General features: G+C 42.7%; 1 protein-coding gene across 1 annotated transcript in view; it reads right to left on the reverse strand.

Annotated features, from left to right (window-relative positions):
* LOC149278399 (adenylate kinase isoenzyme 5-like) overlaps positions 1-17675 on the reverse strand; it is a 52684-nt gene that overhangs the window by 29810 nt on the left and 5199 nt on the right. Inside the window, exons 3-6 of the mRNA XM_089502014.1 lie at positions 16823-16990; positions 13049-13218; positions 12683-12796; positions 6777-6968 (exon numbers count right to left, since the gene is read on the reverse strand). Of these exons, the coding sequence (XP_089358140.1) occupies positions 6777-6968; positions 12683-12796; positions 13049-13218; positions 16823-16990 (644 nt within the window). The remainder of the gene's footprint in view (positions 1-6776; positions 6969-12682; positions 12797-13048; positions 13219-16822; positions 16991-17675) is intronic.

Consider the following 17675-nt stretch of genomic DNA (forward strand, 5'->3'; position numbering starts at 1 on the left):
AATTAATATTGGAGGGGGTTTGGATGGAAGCAGCAATTTGCACCTGCATGAAATGGATCAGAAATCCAGCGCAGACGGGGTTAATGTTGTTAAGGACTATTGTAGTTCGAAACGGCTGATTTGTAACGGAATCTCTTCATAGGCGAACAGAGGCCCTTTATCACTCCCATCACTCCTGTGTTCCAATGGCCCTTTATCACTCCCATCACTCCTGTGTCCCAATGGCCCTTTATCACCCCCATCACTCCTGTGCGCCAATGGCCCTTTATCACTCCCATCACTCCTGTGTTCCAATGGCCCTTTATCACTCCCATCACTGCTGTGTTCCAATGGCCCTTTATCACTCCCATCACTCCTGGGTTCCAATGGCCCTTTATCACTCCCATCACTCCTGTGTTCCAATGGCCCTTTATCACTCCCATCACTCCTGTGTTCCAATGGCCCTTTATCACTCCCATCACTCCTGGGTTCCAATGGCCCTTTATCACTCCCATCACTCCTGGGTTCCAATGGCCCTTTATCACTCCCATCACTCCTGGGTTCCAATGGCCCTTTATCACCCCCATCACTCCTGTGTTCCAATGGCACGTTGTGTTTGCTGATCCAAGTTTAAGTTTAAAAGGTTAGAAAACCATTTTGTAATTATGTTAGCGCCAGACATTTCTTTGGTTTCCATGTAAACAGCTCAGTGACCCCAAACTTTTGAACGGTGGTAAAGGTACAGTCCCTCTTTCAAATCCAGATAAAATTAAATGTAAATTAAAAACATAATCCTTCTTTTAAATGTTTTCTGTGTGCATCGATCCCTTAACATGCATGTTTTATAGACGACATTTGGGTAGAGATTAAGAGTAATAACGGCGAGAGGTTATGATGTAATAAGTTTGATACATTGTTACATTGTTACCGGGTTGCACGGCCGTTGGGGTAATAGCATTGAGATTTGTTACGGATTTGTGAATATTAAAACCTAGATAAATGTATATATATAGGAGGGATGTGGCCCCCAAAATACGTCACTCGAGGTCCAATAAAACCGGGCTCAGCCTTGGAAGTAGGAGGAGCTCCCGAGGAACGATGTGATGGATTATTCTTCAAACATTGAAACTTTTAGAAATGAAGAATTCTAGGGTCTGATATCACGTGAATGAGGTAACTATCACCGGAACTGCAAGAAGGCAGCGTTGGATTCCATTGTAAACGGAAGCCCTCGGAATGTCAGAGACCTCCCCGAAGACGCTGCGGACCTCCTGAGGCATCTTCTGATGAAGGATCCTGAGCATCGCCTCTGGATCACGGGGTGCGTCAGGCGGCATCCATTCTTTCAGAACATTAAGTGGGAGGATTTAGAGAGCCGCCGTTCAACCCCCCCCCGTACCGGCCGACACCAGATCTCCGCTCACAGACACTTCAGGAGATTCCATCAGTCTTGGAGAGCACGGAGGACTCGTCCTCTTCATCTTCATCGTCCTCTTCCTCGAGCTGCCAGACTCTTTTGTGACTCCAGACTGGATGGCCTGAAGGATGGACTGAGCCCCGGCCGAGTGCATCAAGAGCGCCTCCAAATAACATCAGAAAAGCAGAATAAATTCCAGAAACACCTACAATTTTTTGTTATTTTTTTCCTTCTTACAGCTGCCATTATCCACAGATAGCTGAACACAAGAGAGCTTCTGCCTCTATGACATCACAAACAGTGTTTTGTAATTCCTGGAGACAGGAATCTCCCAAACAAAACTGAAACCTATAATTGTTCATTTCTAAAAGTTTCTATTTCTCTATAGTAAGCATTTTATGGATTGTGAAATGACTTCCACTTCTCAGCGCTGTTCAGCCTCCGATTCCTTAGCTCGTCTTTAATAACTTTTAAGTATAATCCATCACACCCTTCCTCATCAGATCCTCCTATTACCAGGGCTGAGCCCGGTATCATCGGCCCTGGAGTGACGCTTTTTGGGGGCCACATCCCTCCTGTATGTATACATTTAACTAGATTTTAATATTTACAAATCTATAACATTCTATTAACGTTACAGCAGTAACAATGTACTAAAATGTATCACCCTTATGACATCACAACCTCTCGCCGCTGTTAGCCTTAATCTCTACCTTAATGTAGTCTATAAAACAGGCATATTACCACGGGGTGAGACGCCCCAAAAACTACCTGTGCCGGGTGACTCTCCCGAGGGTCCTTTTAACTCCTAATTAAATGTATTTATTATTTATTACCTACATCTTGTGCTTTTTGATTTGGAGGACATTTAGTTTAAACCTTTGCCTCCAGCAAGCTGAGACTGGTGGCAGCCTGTGGCAGAGCCAGCATTATCTGATCAATTCCCTGCCCTGAAATTATTTCTCTTCCCCTCCCCCACTCTTAGAAAAGCTATCTGAACCAATCAGCAAGTTTAACAATAGGGGAGAGATAAATGAATGGGGAGGAATAACCCTGCAGATCCCTTTTCTGCAGAGGATGGGTTTCTAATATATACGCAATATTGTTTATTTGGTTCTGGTTTAAATCTCTAAAGCCAGGCAGACCCCAGGTGTCTCAGCAAATACAGAAATTATTATTTTTTGGTATAAATCGATGTTCACTGACTTCCAATCTTTCATTACTTTAAGCCTCTTTTTCTTTAACCCCTTTCAAGCCACAGCCGTCTAACGTTGGTGGAATGTTTTTGATTTAAAGGGTGAAATGCCATGGAAGACATAGAAACACAGAACGTTCATCATTCGACTCTCCAGGAGAGAGGGATTTACGGATCCTGAGATCAATAAACTAATATCAGCCCCAAACTGCTATTGATATAAAAATAATTTATTACCCTCGGACTCTCTGACTCCCTGACTCTCTGACTCTGCCACTCAGACCTTGTATCCTTGACGGCATTCATTTTTCTATGTATATTGTATGTTATTTATGTATTTTCGGTGGAGGGGGAGCCTGTGATCGGACGTACTGGTTAAACAGCTTGGCTGGGAGTTAGATCTCTGGGTCAGTAAAGACTACATGGATAATCCGAAGGGATACATTTATTCGGCCACTTGTTATATTAATACGCTAAATACGCTATTAAATGTAAAGTAACTGCACTGATCCCCCGGGAATGAATAATTCAACAAATGATATTAACGGAATCCGCTAAACTGTAATCGCGGTTTAATTAAATCACCCAATTAAATCTATTGTTGGAAATAAAACTATAAGGAAGCCACGAAAATGTAACGTCCGTGGAAATCCACTCACATTCCACAGCAACGGAGAAGAAAGAGAGAGAAAAGGACAGAAGGAATTGTTACTTTTCTGATGATGATGATGAACGGATTGATTTGCCCAAATCCCAGGATTTTACACCACAACCTCAGGGTCATGGGGTGAGTGGGCAGAATTTTAGGGGTCCCCCCCCATGTTCTTAGAGTGGGCAGATTCTCATGGTTTTTACCCCGATCTCAGGTTATCTGGGTGAATGGGCACATTTTCAGGGTGACCTCTCCGTGATGCTTTTTTGCCATGTATTGATCCCTGTTATACCCTAACACCCAAACTGGGTCTGACCTCCTAGAAATGGGGTATCAGGAGAGAAGAGAGGGGCATCAGGGACGGGAAGAGTGGCATTAAGAGAGCAAAAAGAGGGGTATCAGTGAAGAAAAGTGGGGCACTAGGAATGAAAGAGGGCAACAGGACTTTGGGGACCAGAGAAGGACTTGCCAAACCAAGCAGGGACACTTGGGCGTTATGAATTTACCAATATCATGTGTAACTTATAGAAACTTGAGGGTCCTCCGATGCTATAAAAGGCGCAGCAGGGACTCATGACTTCTTTCTTCAGTTACACGCCGCTCCCCTCCCTGATGCCTTTGTTTTCGGGGGGGGGGCAGAAGGGTTCGCATTAAATATATAATTATTTCTGCATTAATCTCCGTTCTTCAGTTCTTTTTTCTCCTCCGTAGGACAAACTCTGTGCATAATAAGAGACGTGAGAAGATTTGAAGGATAACGCGTTTCGCTCCTTCGGGAATTCACGCCGCCGCCGAAGCTGTAAATTCACCTCGGCCGATCCCCTGCTGCATATTTTATTTTCGGTTATCTGCGTCTTAAGATGAACCGAAGAACAAAGAAAAAAAAACACGTTTAATTAGAAAGAACCGTCAGAGACCAAACGTCTGTTTATCAGTCCTGGCGTTCGGTGGGGAAAAACGCGTCGGTGAACGATGGGAGGAGTTATCGTTATCACGGGCGACCCCTGACCTCTATTGTCCGTCTCTGTGGTTCTTGCTCCTTTCCTGTGAATCCTTTTTCCAACCGTGGATACTTTGCCTTCTTTGTGAATAGAGGTATATAATAAACCTATATCTTATTCCAACTATTAAACACCGCAAAAAAGATGCATTTAGTGTATAGACTGAAACACGCAGGATTTGGGAAATTTGGGAAAGTGACCGATCTGCTCTGCAAAAGGAAATTTGATAAAGATGATATTTTATTGGCTGACTGAATTGCATTAAATCATAAGAGCTCGAGGTCACTTAAACGATCGTCTTCAGCAGGACACTTTTCCCACTTATTCCTCCCCATTAAGTTATCTCTACACTATTGTTAAGTTGCTGATTGTTTCAGGAAGCCTTTGTAAGCGTCAGATAATCGATGAGATGATAATTAAAGTAATATAAAGTAAATAGCGCTAGTTTCATAAATGAACGTTATGTTTAAAGCTGTAAAGGAGACGAAGTCCCTTAAATGTGTTTTCAGTTCTGGTTTATCCAAACCCCCCAAAAACTACATCTCCAGCAATCACCAGAAGCCCCTCATCTGCTATATTTGTATAAAACCCCATGAGGAGAACACAAAATATACCCCCAGCTCGACTGACGGAGTTAAATGGAGCAAACCCCCCCCCAACCCGGAATATCGCCCACAAAATCCGCTCGTAAATATAAAGATACAGAAAGAGTAAAATATCGGTTTAGCAAAGAAAATGCGCTAAGAATCTGGGGATGTTCTGATGGTAAATAATTCAACATACAAAACCTTAACGTTCCGAGCAGATGGCGAGAAATCACGAGCTGAGTCACGTTAAACACGGTGGGCGACGTTACCCCAAATGCAAATTTAACACCTAAAAAACACTGAATTCCTACAGAAATTGTCTTCCTTTTGTAGCCACACAGAGCCTGAGCCCAATAACCACATCGGCTTATAGTTTGGGATAAAACATAAACATACATCGGCCCCATCCGGCCCCCGGCTAGTCTCCCGTTCCTCCTGCTGTAAAAACTCAATCAGTCGTTGGTCTCGTCTTAGATTCAGGAGCCGGATGTATATCCCGCGCATGTTTAATCCCCAGAAAAAACACCAAAAAAAAATAAAAAAATCCAATTTTACTTCTTTCACAAATTATGTGTCACTGAGAAAACATCCCCTCGAGTAGAATAATATCTCGCATGCATGGTTTTTGGGGTTTTTTTAAAATGCTCCATTACATACATAACATTATTTTGTATTGGAGCAAAAAGCTTTTTTTTTTATGCCTATTTCTAGTGTGGGGGTAAGAGGGTATTGAGTACCTATTTTTAAAAAAAATCTTAAGTTTTAATAATTATTTATTTATTTTTTTACCACTTTTTTAAATTATTTTCATTATTATTATTATTGACGGAGATCCCTTTGGGATCTTGAAAGTCCTCTTGAATCTGGGTGGTAACTCTTACGATGTCATGGCAACATTGTTGCAGTCTGTTTAATTATTTTTTAAAATTTTATTTAAATGTATTTATTTATTTCAGAGAATGCCTGAATGCACTGGATTGGTCAGCAGTAGGCTAGCGGTGCTCCCGCTGACAGAGGAGATACCTGGCCACATCCCCGCTGGTGCGAAAACCACAGGACGTACTATTACATCTCCGGTCATCTAGGGTCGGTTTTATAGGACGTAATAGTACATCCTAAGGTCACGAAACGGTTAAAGCTTCTGTTTATCATAATTCCTTTATCGAGTCATTTTCATTTCCTTCGAGTTTTCGTAGAAATATATATTTTTTTATTACTGGTTTCAAAATAAAGTTGTTTTTTTGATTTTTTTATTAATAAGTGTTATTTCACCAAAATTGGAAAAAAATAAGTTGTCATGACTGTGGTTTTGCATCTATTGAGATATAAGTTTAATTTCTACGAGCAGCCAACCCAAAAGTAAAACTTGCTTTTCAATCCATTTCTTAAACCAAAGCCTGCTGTGCAAATGTTCCTGCCGGACGCCGCTGCGTTATCACGGATTTCAGTAAATTGCAGAGTTAACAACATCCCGCCGAGCGTGAGATAAACAAACGCTCCATTCTGCTGATATATGAAACACTCTGTCATTAGGTGACTCAGGGTTTGATTCTCCTGCATATATTCATATGAGAGGCTCTATAACCAGAGACAGAAACCTAGAATTTTCCAACAGATCGGCCCCATCCGGCCCCCGTCTAGTCGGCCGTTTCTCCTGCTGTAACGACTCAAACCTTAATCAGTCGTTGGTCTTGTCTTAGATTCAGGAGCCGTATGTCTATCCCGCGCATGTTTAATCCTCTCACTGTATTACCCTCTACCACTTCTGCTGAATCTAAGACGAGACCAACGACTGATTAAGGTTTGAGTCTTTACAGCAGGAGAAACGGCGACTAGACGGGGGCCGGATGGGGCCGATCTGCCGGCGGGTTTCTTTCACAAGCTCCGTCACAGTTGGTAGACACTCGTTAAAAGCCCGGGGCCCATCGAACTGTCTCTGACTCACCGTCATGATGAGACCTTTCTCCTGGAAGTAGGTGACCAGCGGCACCGCGTTCTGCTTGAAGTTCGTGAGTCTCCTCTGGACGGCTTTCAGGTTGTCGTCCGGTCGGCCCTGCTGCTCAGCGCGGTTCAGCAGACGTTCCTTCAGCTTGTGGTTGGCGCAGCCCAGGAACACGACGAGATCCGGCGTGCAGATCTGACAAGGAGAGCAACAACGTTACTTTATCATTAATACCATTTAGTCGATACGATCTTCACCCGGCTGGAGGGCATCATAACAGTAAAAGTTCTTTTGTCTCTTTTTACATGCGCACAGGTGACCTCTTATCACACACCTGAGATAAAGACACTAATTGACCCATCTGTGCTCATGGAAAAAAATCTTGAAAAAATACCTTTTTGGTTAATTTCAGGTCCAGTTTTAAGAACCTGAAATAATCAGTATTGGTGTCCGTGTTCTAAATGAGAACCTTGGGCAGCCAATGGGAAACAGAGTTCTAGCTTTTCATTCTCCTATTGGCCGAATACAGTTGTATTAGGATAATAACCAATAAGAGTTGAGGAAGGAGCTATTTTGAGCCTAACATTTAGATGTCGGGTTCAGGTGCTGGAGATAAAATGTATCTCCTGGTTTTATCTCACATTTTCCTGTAATAGTACAGGTAATAGTAAATAATACATTTATTTCAGCCAATGAACTCAGCACTGTTTATTATTAATAATCATTATTATGTATAAGTATTATTTAAAATTATTATTTATTGTTATTTTTATTAATGTTTTATATATTTTATTGTTGTTTTATATAGCGCCATCATATTCCGCAGAGCTGTAAAATGTTGCCATAGAAACTAAAAATGGTTCTGAAGACAGACTGAAATATATGTGTAAATATCATGCAGTCTGGGGTATTTGTAGTTTTATTGCCCCATTTTAAAGAAGATATGGGGCTGTTTATCCTTATATGTGGATTTTCTATTCAGTGACCAGGATTTCAGGTCTAGCTATCTGTTGATTGGCTGAAAACACCAGGAGCCAATCAACAGACAGCTAAATCCATGTTATACATCGCTCCAGGGTCTTATTCTCTAAATATAGCGGTTTGTCTACCAGATATTTCTCCAGGGCTAAAATCCTATAAAACCGATACATTAATTACATTTGATGGATTAAATTGCCTTCTAAATGGGTTAAAATCCTCATTATCTGTCAATAATGCCCCTATTAATGAAAGCGCGTTCCTCCGTCATCCATCAATCTGGATTAAAGAGAAGCATTAACCCCTTATTTACCTTTATTTACTATCTTTCCAAAATACTGGTTTCACCACCCAGATCCCTTCTCTAGATTCTCAGCTCAACACTTTTCCTGCTATTTTTCTCAATGAGTTTAAAAGGAGAAATGCCAGCAAATTTTATTTCCAGATAAAATTCAGTTTTCAAAGATATTATTTTAACCAATTGTAATTATTGGCCCATAATATAATGTTTTCGGGCAGCTGCATATCAGCCATTTGTATGATTCTCGCTCTGTTATCTGAGTCCCGATCTACTTATATATTACTGTATACAGCGCTGGGGGTTATATTACTGTATACAGCACTGGGGGGTTATATTACTGTATACAGCGCTGGGGGTTATATTACTGTATACAGCGCTGGGGGTTATATTGCTGTAGACAGCGCTGGGGGTTATATTACTGTATACAGCGCTGGGGTTATATTACTGTATACAGCGTTGGGGGTTATATTACTGTATACAGCCCCCCCCCCGCCGCGCTTTGTACAGAGAACAGCCGGCCGTGGAGGGCTCTGGATTTGGGACTCGGCGTCACTTTATGTGGCTGTGAATGATTAAGGTGACCCCGTCGCCCCGCGGTTCGCTGGAGGCATCTTCATGGGGATTTGGGACAATTTTGGAGTCCATGGAGTTGTATTTACAGGGCATGCGGCTAAAGCCCCTCGGCAGCAGATTATTATTTATCACTATTATTTATTAATTATTATTAATATTATTAGCTTTTATTTCTATAGCACCAACAATTCCCGCAGCGCTTCTTACAGTCCCTCCAGTCAAAGGGTCCGACAGAACCAGAACCGACAGACTGAAACAAAACGATACATTAGGTAGCAAGGACCCCACTCACAGTCTTACCATCTACATAATTGATTGCAAGCTCTTGGGGGCAGACTCTACGAAGTGGACCGTAAACTGTTCTTGAATGAGCTTGCAATATTTTGTTTTGGAACTCACAGATCCCAAAAATTCTGAAAACCCCAGATTTTTAGATCAATCACACAGACTGAGCTTTAGAAGAAATTAACAAGGAAGCCGTAAGCTCACAAAAAGAATTCACTCCAAAGGTGAACGAGAAGAGACATTTTTTACGCAATCAGGGGATCGATGGCCAAATAAACCGGAAATTGCGTCCAATCAAAGATTTAGCTGAATCGCCGCAATCCGCAGAATTCCACGGAGTGTTATTAGTAGCGACTTTCAAACCACAATCTGTCATAAATGTATCCAGATAATAGTAATAATAATAAAAATACTGTCAAAATAATATTAATACCGTAATAATAATTATGATAAAACTTTAATAATAATAATAATACTGTAGTAATAATAATGATAATAATACTGTAATAATAATAATAATACTGTAATAATAATAATAATGATAATAATACTTTAATAATACTGTAATAATAATTTTACCACTGTTATAATAATAATGCTAATAATATTTTAATAATATTAATACTGTAGTAATAATAATGATAATAATACTTTGATAATAATATATAAGATAATAAATAATAAGATCTCTGACATTAGTTGATGAATTCTGCTCTAATTTGATATAATGAGGTTATTCCCGTTTAATTTAAATGTCAGATTCTAATCACCAGCTTATAAGTGATTAATATTCATTCTCAGACGCGCGTCGCTTCGTTTAATGTGGTTTTTTTTTAGCAGATATGATATAATTAGCTATTGTTAAAACACAAGCACGCCCCCCCCCCCCCCTTATATATAGAAGCAGCTCGGAGGAGGTTATTATAGGAAGTTACCGGAGCGTCGAAGCCAAACACAAATTAAGATGTTTTTGGCCCTAATTAGACTAATAATATTAAAGATGAAAAAAGTATCAAGAATAGAATCTCTGGAGACGCTCGGTTCTTACGGCCAAAAACCAAGACATTTGGCAGAAAAAGTAGAATCATTATTTGAAATTGGATGGGAATTTTTACATTTAAAATTATTATTATTGATTGTTTTATATATCGCCAACATATTCCGTAGCGCTGTACAGAGGATAGACAGGACATAACAAGTAGTATATAACATAACAATTTGACTTCTAGAAACAAATGAATATATATATATATATATATGTGTATTAGAGAAGCCATCGTAGCGTTCTGTTCTCAGGATCTGCAGGATTATTCCTCCCCGTTAAGTTACCTCACTCCTGTTGTTAAGTTACTGGTTGTTGCTGATTGGTGCAGGCAGCCTTTGTAAGGGTGGGAGGGGAGAGGACGTGGCAGATAATGCTGGATCTGCCACCGGCAGGGCCGGCCCAAGACAAAATGCCGCCTGGGGTGAAGTTTAAAATGCCGCCCCCCCCATTATCTACCCTTCCTCTCCCTCCCTCCCTATTATCTACCCTACCCCCCCATGTACTGACCTTTGAGCAGTCCTGCGGAGTCTCCCGGCTCGGTCTCGGTGCCGGCTTGTAATGCTGAGCGCCGGAAATGACGTCATCTTCCGGCGCTCAGCATTACAAGCCGGCACTGAGACCGAGCTAGAGGGCTCGCAGAGGAGAGAGGGCGCCGAGCGGGTACTGACAACTTGGTAAAACCACTCGGCGCCCCTCTCTCTCCTCCGCTTTAAAAAAAAAAAGGGCTCGGGGCGGCTAAGTGCCGCCCCTTCAAAAGTGCCGCCTGGAGCAGTTGCCCCACTCGGCTCTATTGTCGGGTCGGCCCTGGCCACCGGCTGCCACCGACCTCAGCTTCCCGGAGGTAAAATAGTCCCTCACATTTATTTATTTATTTAGACGGACAAACTAAAAGCTGTTTAATCCGTTAATCTAATCAGCTAAAAACTAATAAAATGATAATAATCAGCCCCGCAAATATATTTCAAAAATTCCAAAAAATGATTAATTTTATTTATGATTCAAAATAGAGAAAAATAACTAAACTTAAGTGGCGAATCAGAACAAACGGCTGGGGTTATCGGGACTTTTTCTGTGTAATATAATTGGACAAACTTCAGTTTCTTCCTGAATCTGAGGATGAATATAATATATATATATATATTATAAATATATATTATATAATATAATCTGATATTAAACGAGAAAAAAGCTCCATAAATCTCTTCTAAATCTTCCTTTCACCTTCTGTATCTTCAGTGGAACGGCCTCCCAGTAGAGGTGGTAGAGGAGAGGTTAATACAGCGTCACGGAGGTAGCAATTTCTTTGAAAGATTCTGAATTATTTCTGTACGGCTGATTGTAAAATGTTATAATTCTGATATTGATCCAAGAGTTTTTATTATTAAATCTTCTCTGGTGAGCGGATGGCATTAGCATCGATTTACTGCGCAGAGAAACCCGACAAGGACTCGTCGAGAACCCCCCGCAAACCCAACATATTTCTGTGAATTTACATGAAATAACTGGAAAAAAATAGAAAATATCATTACTGAGAGGGTGGTAGATAAGTGGAAGAGCCTCCCAGCAGAAGTGGTAGAGAGTAATACAGCGAGGGGATTAAACATGCATGGGATAGACATATGGCTCCTGAATCTAAGACGAGACCAACGACTGATTAAGGTTTGAGTCTTTACAGCAGGAGAAACGGGCGACTAGACGGGGGCCGGATGGGGCCGATCTGTCGGTTTATTGAAAAATGAAAACCTGAAAATGTGAAGATTTGGGCCGTTTCTACCAATCTTAGCATTTTTCTGGATGAATTCACATGGAGTCTGTGATCAGACGGAAAGAAAAACATCCCCCCCGTGTGTCAAATGCCCACCTTCCCTCTAGATTGTCAGCTCTTGTGGCTAATCGGGAAATGCCTGACTGGGTGACAGCGCATCGCGGAATCCATCGCAGGTTTACTGCCCTCAGCACGTACTCGGTGCGGATTATAGTTACACACATTCCAGGGCGCCGGGTAATCTTCCGAGTTGGGATTTTCCGCACGTCTCGCGCTCGCCGGGAAGCGGATGATTGCAATTATTTTGTGACTTTTATGTGAGTTTAGTATTCTGAGGGTCTGAAATCCCCCCCCCGGCGGCCCCCGCGGGATCAGCTGTCGGCAGATTGGAAACGGCTCGGAGGGTCTTAGCATTCCAGACACGCGTGGGGGGGGGCGCGCTCGTTGGCGGCTGGAATGAGTTTCGGGGGGACGGTGGCTGCAGGACGCGGCGGCCCGGTGTCATACCTCCTCTGTAACAACCTGCCCCCCTGTAACGCCTGTTACCATGGTTACATGCCCACAGACGGTCTACATTTACAAGGCCTCGTCACTACTGTACACAATTGTACTGCTAAATGGGAAAAGTGGAGCAGTTACCATGGAAACCAATCGAACGTCTCTGCTGCGCATTGTACCAGAGTCGCTCTGCATCATTTAACCATTTAGTGTCCTCCCAACACATTAATACAACAAATGTGCAAGTGAGGCAGCCCTGTATAATGTATAGATAAATCAGCGAACCGCCCTGTATAATGTATAGGTAATATACAGGTAATTGAATCCGGCTTTCAGGTTTTAGCGAGGAGCATTCGGAGTAATTACCGGGCGCTCTTATGTCACAGAGTGCGGGGGTATGATGTCATTCGGCCGCAGCAAGGACGGAGGCCGAGGAGGGGGCAGCGGATTGTGGGGATTCCTACCTGATCCTCGAAGGAGAGAGCCTGAGCCACGTCGCGTGGGAATCCGTCGATGACGATGCCGTCCGAGTCGGGAATTTGCATTAATTTCTGCTTTATTTCAGTAATCGTCGTTTCCTGTAACGGCACCACAGGCACCGGTGAGGGTTACGTGGGGGGGGGGGGAGGGTTACGTGGAGGGAGAGTTATGCGGGGGTTATGTGGGTGGGGAGGGTTACACGGGGGGGGGGGGGGGTGAAGGTTACGGGTAGGGAGGAGTGAGTGCTCGGGGGAGGAGTTACGGGTGGGGAAGGGTTCTGCGGGGGGGGGGGTTGAGGGTTATGCAGGGGGGCTGAGGGTTACGCGGGGGAGGGGCGCGGCACGCGGTACCTGCGGAGCCAGCTCGCCCGTGGTTATGATCTTCGCGATTAGGCTCCATTTCCGGTTGCTACTCGTGCTGTGGATCTTCTTGCGCAGGAGCTCGCCCACGGAGATGTACTCGAAGCCGTAGCGCTCGGCGATTTTCACGCTCTGCGTCCCTTTCCCGCTGCCGGGACCCCCTGCAAAAATTCCAAAAACATACAAAAAATACAATTAATAAAAAAAAATTCAAAAACAAATACACACCCCTCCCCCAAACTGAAATAAGCATGTACAGAGGATAAATGGGCAGCAGAAAAACCCTCAGCAGTCATACTTTACATATCAATATTTTATCCAATAACTTAATGCATGAAGGTAACCCTAATCATTAACCCTTTTGGGTTTGAGAGTGAAGGACTACACCCTGCATTATGGCTCTTTAAATACTTCAAGGGGAACTTCCAATTTTTTTTTATTCCTTTTTATGAGATTAAAAATTAGTTTTCAGAAATATTCTTTTTTTTCTTATACCCCAGTTGTAGTTTTTTGCCCCATAATATAAAGTTTTCAGGCAGCTGCATATCAGTCATTTGTATGATTCTCGCTCTGCTAGCTGAGCCCCCGATCTACTAAACCCCCCGACTCCTTATCATACTGCCTGTGGGGAACAATAGAATGGCTCAGTCTTAATCACTCAGCCGGACTCTCTGACTAATGAAAGTCTATCACATGACTGATAACTGGGGTTATATTACTGTATACAGTGCTGGGGGTTATATTACTGTATACAGCGCTGGGGGTTATATTACTGTATACAGTGCTGGGGGGTTATATTACTGTATACAGTGCTGGGGGTTATATTACTGTATACAGCGCTGGGGGTTATATTACTGTATCCAGCGCTGGGGGTTATATTACTGTATACAGTGCTGGGGGTATATTACTGTATACAGCGCTGGGGGGTTATATTACTGTATACAGTGCTGGGGGGGTATATTACTGTATACAGCGCTGGGGGTATATTACTGTATACAGCGCTGGGGGGTTATATTACTGTATACAGTGCTGGGGGGGTATATTACTGTATACAGCGCTGGGGGGGTATATTACTGTATACAGCGCTGGGGGTTATATTACTGTATACAGCGCGGGGGGGTTATATTACTGTATACAGTGCTGGGGTTATATTACTGTACACAGCGCTGGGGGTTGTTACTGTTAATTGAAGCCGGGCACTCTCAGCGCATGCATTGCAACTTAACCCTTCCAGTACCCGGCCCTCTCCCCAGAACTACACAGATTCCTTTATTCTTAGTTAATGAGTGATGAATTAATCTGTTATTTAGTTATCGGGGGGGGGTTCGCACAGAGGACGTTTTCGGTGACTTTGCTGCTTCCAAGTTAAACGCGAGCAGAAAACTCATGAAACATTCAAAGCGCGTCGGGCTCTGCGGGGAGATCTGGCAGCAGCCGCCGCCGCAAACATCAGCCAGGAATATTTTTATGAGGCGATTAACTATTTAAAAAGGCTGTGAATTGGGAGCCACCGATCCACCGCCGCCATCGCTTCACCTGGATTCCGGGTCAAAAACACGAATTTAACATTTAAAACTTTCCCACATCGGATTAAGCATTTTAGATTGTAAGCTCCTTTGAGCAGAACCCTCATAACCACATTGTTATGTGATGCGCTCCTGTCTGCCCATTGTACATTGTACTATCCCAAGAAAGTAATGGAGTCTTTAATCAAATTTGAATAATTTTATCAAATCAACTTGGAAAAAAAAGACCTCAGATGTCTCTTCATTACATCTGAAGAAGAGACCTCCGAGGTTCCGAAAGCTTATGTGACTTTACATCTTATCCTGTGTTGGACTTGGACCGAATGCTTTTGTCAGGAGAATATCTTTGGGAAGAATCTGACATTTGTTTTATTTTCAATGTTTAAGATTATTTTTGAAAGAAAGTAACGATTCGGGGTAAACTAGTTCATTTGTAACAATGTTTCTATTTAACGTTTGTTGCCGTTATCGAGGTTTATAAACAGAACGTTGATTATTAAAAAACAAGAAATATTCATTATGTACATTTTTGTTCTATAATTAAAATTAATTTCGTATATTTATGTATTTTTTATTAATTTATTCAAGAACAGCATAAATATTCAAATAAAACAGAGGTTTGAAATGCGTGAAGCATCAACGCCATGAACTATGGAGGAGAAACGTTAGAACAAGCGGCCAGAATCTAACACTAGAGGCTAAGACTGTATGTAAGGAAGTTTTACTTTACTGAGAGGGTGGTAGATGAGTGGAGCAACCTCCCAGTAGAAGTGGTAGAGGGTAATACAGTGAGGGTATTAAACATGCACCTGAATCCCCCCGTAATTCCGCGTCTCTCATTCCCAATAAAATCACCGAATAAAAGCATTTATTGATTTGTGAAAAACTAAGAAAAAGGTTTTGGCTTCTCCCGGGAAAGCCGTCTCCGCAGGGAAGCTGCAGTATGATGCCCAGCGGGGGGGGCGGCTCAGGCGGGGTTACCCCATGCGATGAGCCAATCACAGAAATCCTGACGCTTCTTGATGGATATCGCAGTAAATGATACATTTCAGACAATTCCGCAGACTCCAGCTGGGGGTCTCGGTATTTCTCGGGGCAGAGGCTGCGGGGGGGGGGGGGGGAATCGGGGGGTCGCTGATAACCCGAGAAAGCCGCGCGTTCCCAGCTGCAGCATCAAAGAAACGGGATTTTATTTGGATTTAAAACTCAGATAACACAGGAAAAGCTTCTAGATCAGGCGCCAGAATAAAGAGTGTAAGCTCTATGGGACAGGGACCTCCACTAATTTATTTGTATCTACGATACCCCAATGTCTTATTATACGACGTCACTTATTGCAGCTCCTCTTATACTGTAAAGTGCCGAGTACATCAGCTGTAAATAATATATACAGTGTGAGGCTCTCTGACCCGGGAGATCCGGCTTTAGAAAGACACCAAAGACGGGCGGCTGAATCGCTACCGGGGGGGGGTAAAAAGAGGTTTATTAAAGGAGGGATTAAGTAAAATCTAAGAAAGAAGCGCAACTACAGGGCGTGATTAAAAGACTGAAGTGCAAGGATGATGTGGAGTAGTGCGAGAGAATTCTGCTGTACAGAAAGTAGTAGATGCCTGGAATAGACCTCCAGTGGAAGTGGTGCAGGAAAACACTGTAAAGGACTTTAAGAAAGCTTGGGACTTGCATAAAGCAACTATAAAGAATTAATGACTGTATCTGTAATCTGTATTTTTTATTCCTCGTATCAGATTAAAAACAAGTTTCCAAAAATATCGCTCTGTTTTCTAGAGTTTTTGCCCCATAATATAAAGTTTTCAGGCAGCTGCATATCAGCCGTTTGTATGATTCTCGCTCTGTTATCCGACCCCCGATCTACTAAACCCCCCGACTCCTTATCATACTGCCTGTGGGGAACAATAAAATGCCTCAGTCTTAACAACCCATTCAGACTCTCTGACTCATGAAAGTCTATGGAGGAACGGACTTCATTAGTTTTTCCAGCTTTTAACCTTTTATGTTTTTAGGTGGGAATCCGCATGTATTCGAAGAATCGGGAAGGAGGACTGGTTATAGCCCCCCTCTCGTTATATATATTATAGTATATAATATATCTATATAGTATACTGGGGCAGTTTTTGGGGTTGACTGGTTCAGTCTCCAGTTACACCAGTAATGGTGGTATAAGGGGGCAAATCATAATGATTTATCGGATAAAAGGAGGAATTCGAGTGTTTTTTCTTACCGATGACGAGAATGATTTTTGGCCGAGGTCTCGAGGGGTCGAACACCTCGTATTCTTCAATCAGCTCTGCCGTCTCGGACAGGTCCGTGTCGCTTTCTATGGAGAATTGGTGAATCGGGGGCAGGCGGTCGTATCGCCGATACGGAAAATTCCCACTTTCAGGCAAAACTATTGGAGAAAAGTAAAAGAAAAACATTAGACCCAGTCCAATAAATACGTCCCTCTCTGAGCATCGGCCGCCATACTGGAAAATATTACACCGTATAGTAAGGAGCCACAGGACAGATAAATGGAGCCTTTGGGCCGGTCTAGTAATCTGTACTAAAAATATATAAAAAAGCACAAATTTCGTACAATTTGAATCAAAGAAACCCAGAACCTGCCGGCAGATCGGCCCCCATCCGGCCCCCGTCTAGTCGCCGTTTCTCCTGCTGTAAAGACTCAAACCTTAATCAGTCGTTGGTCTCGTCTTAGATTTAGGAGCCGTATGTCTATCCCATGCATGTTTAATCCCCTCACTGTATTACCCTCTACCACCTGTGCTGGGAGGCTGCTCAATTTAGCTACCATTCTGTGATAATTTAGATAAATGGGTATTTAATACACTCAGATGCTCCGTAGATTTTTTTCTGCCACACCCCGTTTACAGAGCTTGGATAGTTTTTAAAATGATTCCTATTTAGGTTACAATGTTACTAAATTATCAAGATTCAGAAAAAATCCGCTAAATATCCCCCAGCGCCGCGTTCCGAACGCGTCTCTTCCCGGCGCTGATAATTTTATTCCCCTAAATGCGAGCATCGCCAGCATGCGCGGCCCCCGGCTGCTATCCGTATGTGTTTATTTTTACCCA

The sequence above is a fragment of the Sceloporus occidentalis genome, unplaced genomic scaffold (genome assembly GCF_023333645.1).
Source record: "Sceloporus occidentalis isolate IW3139 unplaced genomic scaffold, rSceOcc1.0.p SCAF_190, whole genome shotgun sequence".
NCBI lineage: Eukaryota > Metazoa > Chordata > Lepidosauria > Squamata > Phrynosomatidae > Sceloporus > Sceloporus occidentalis.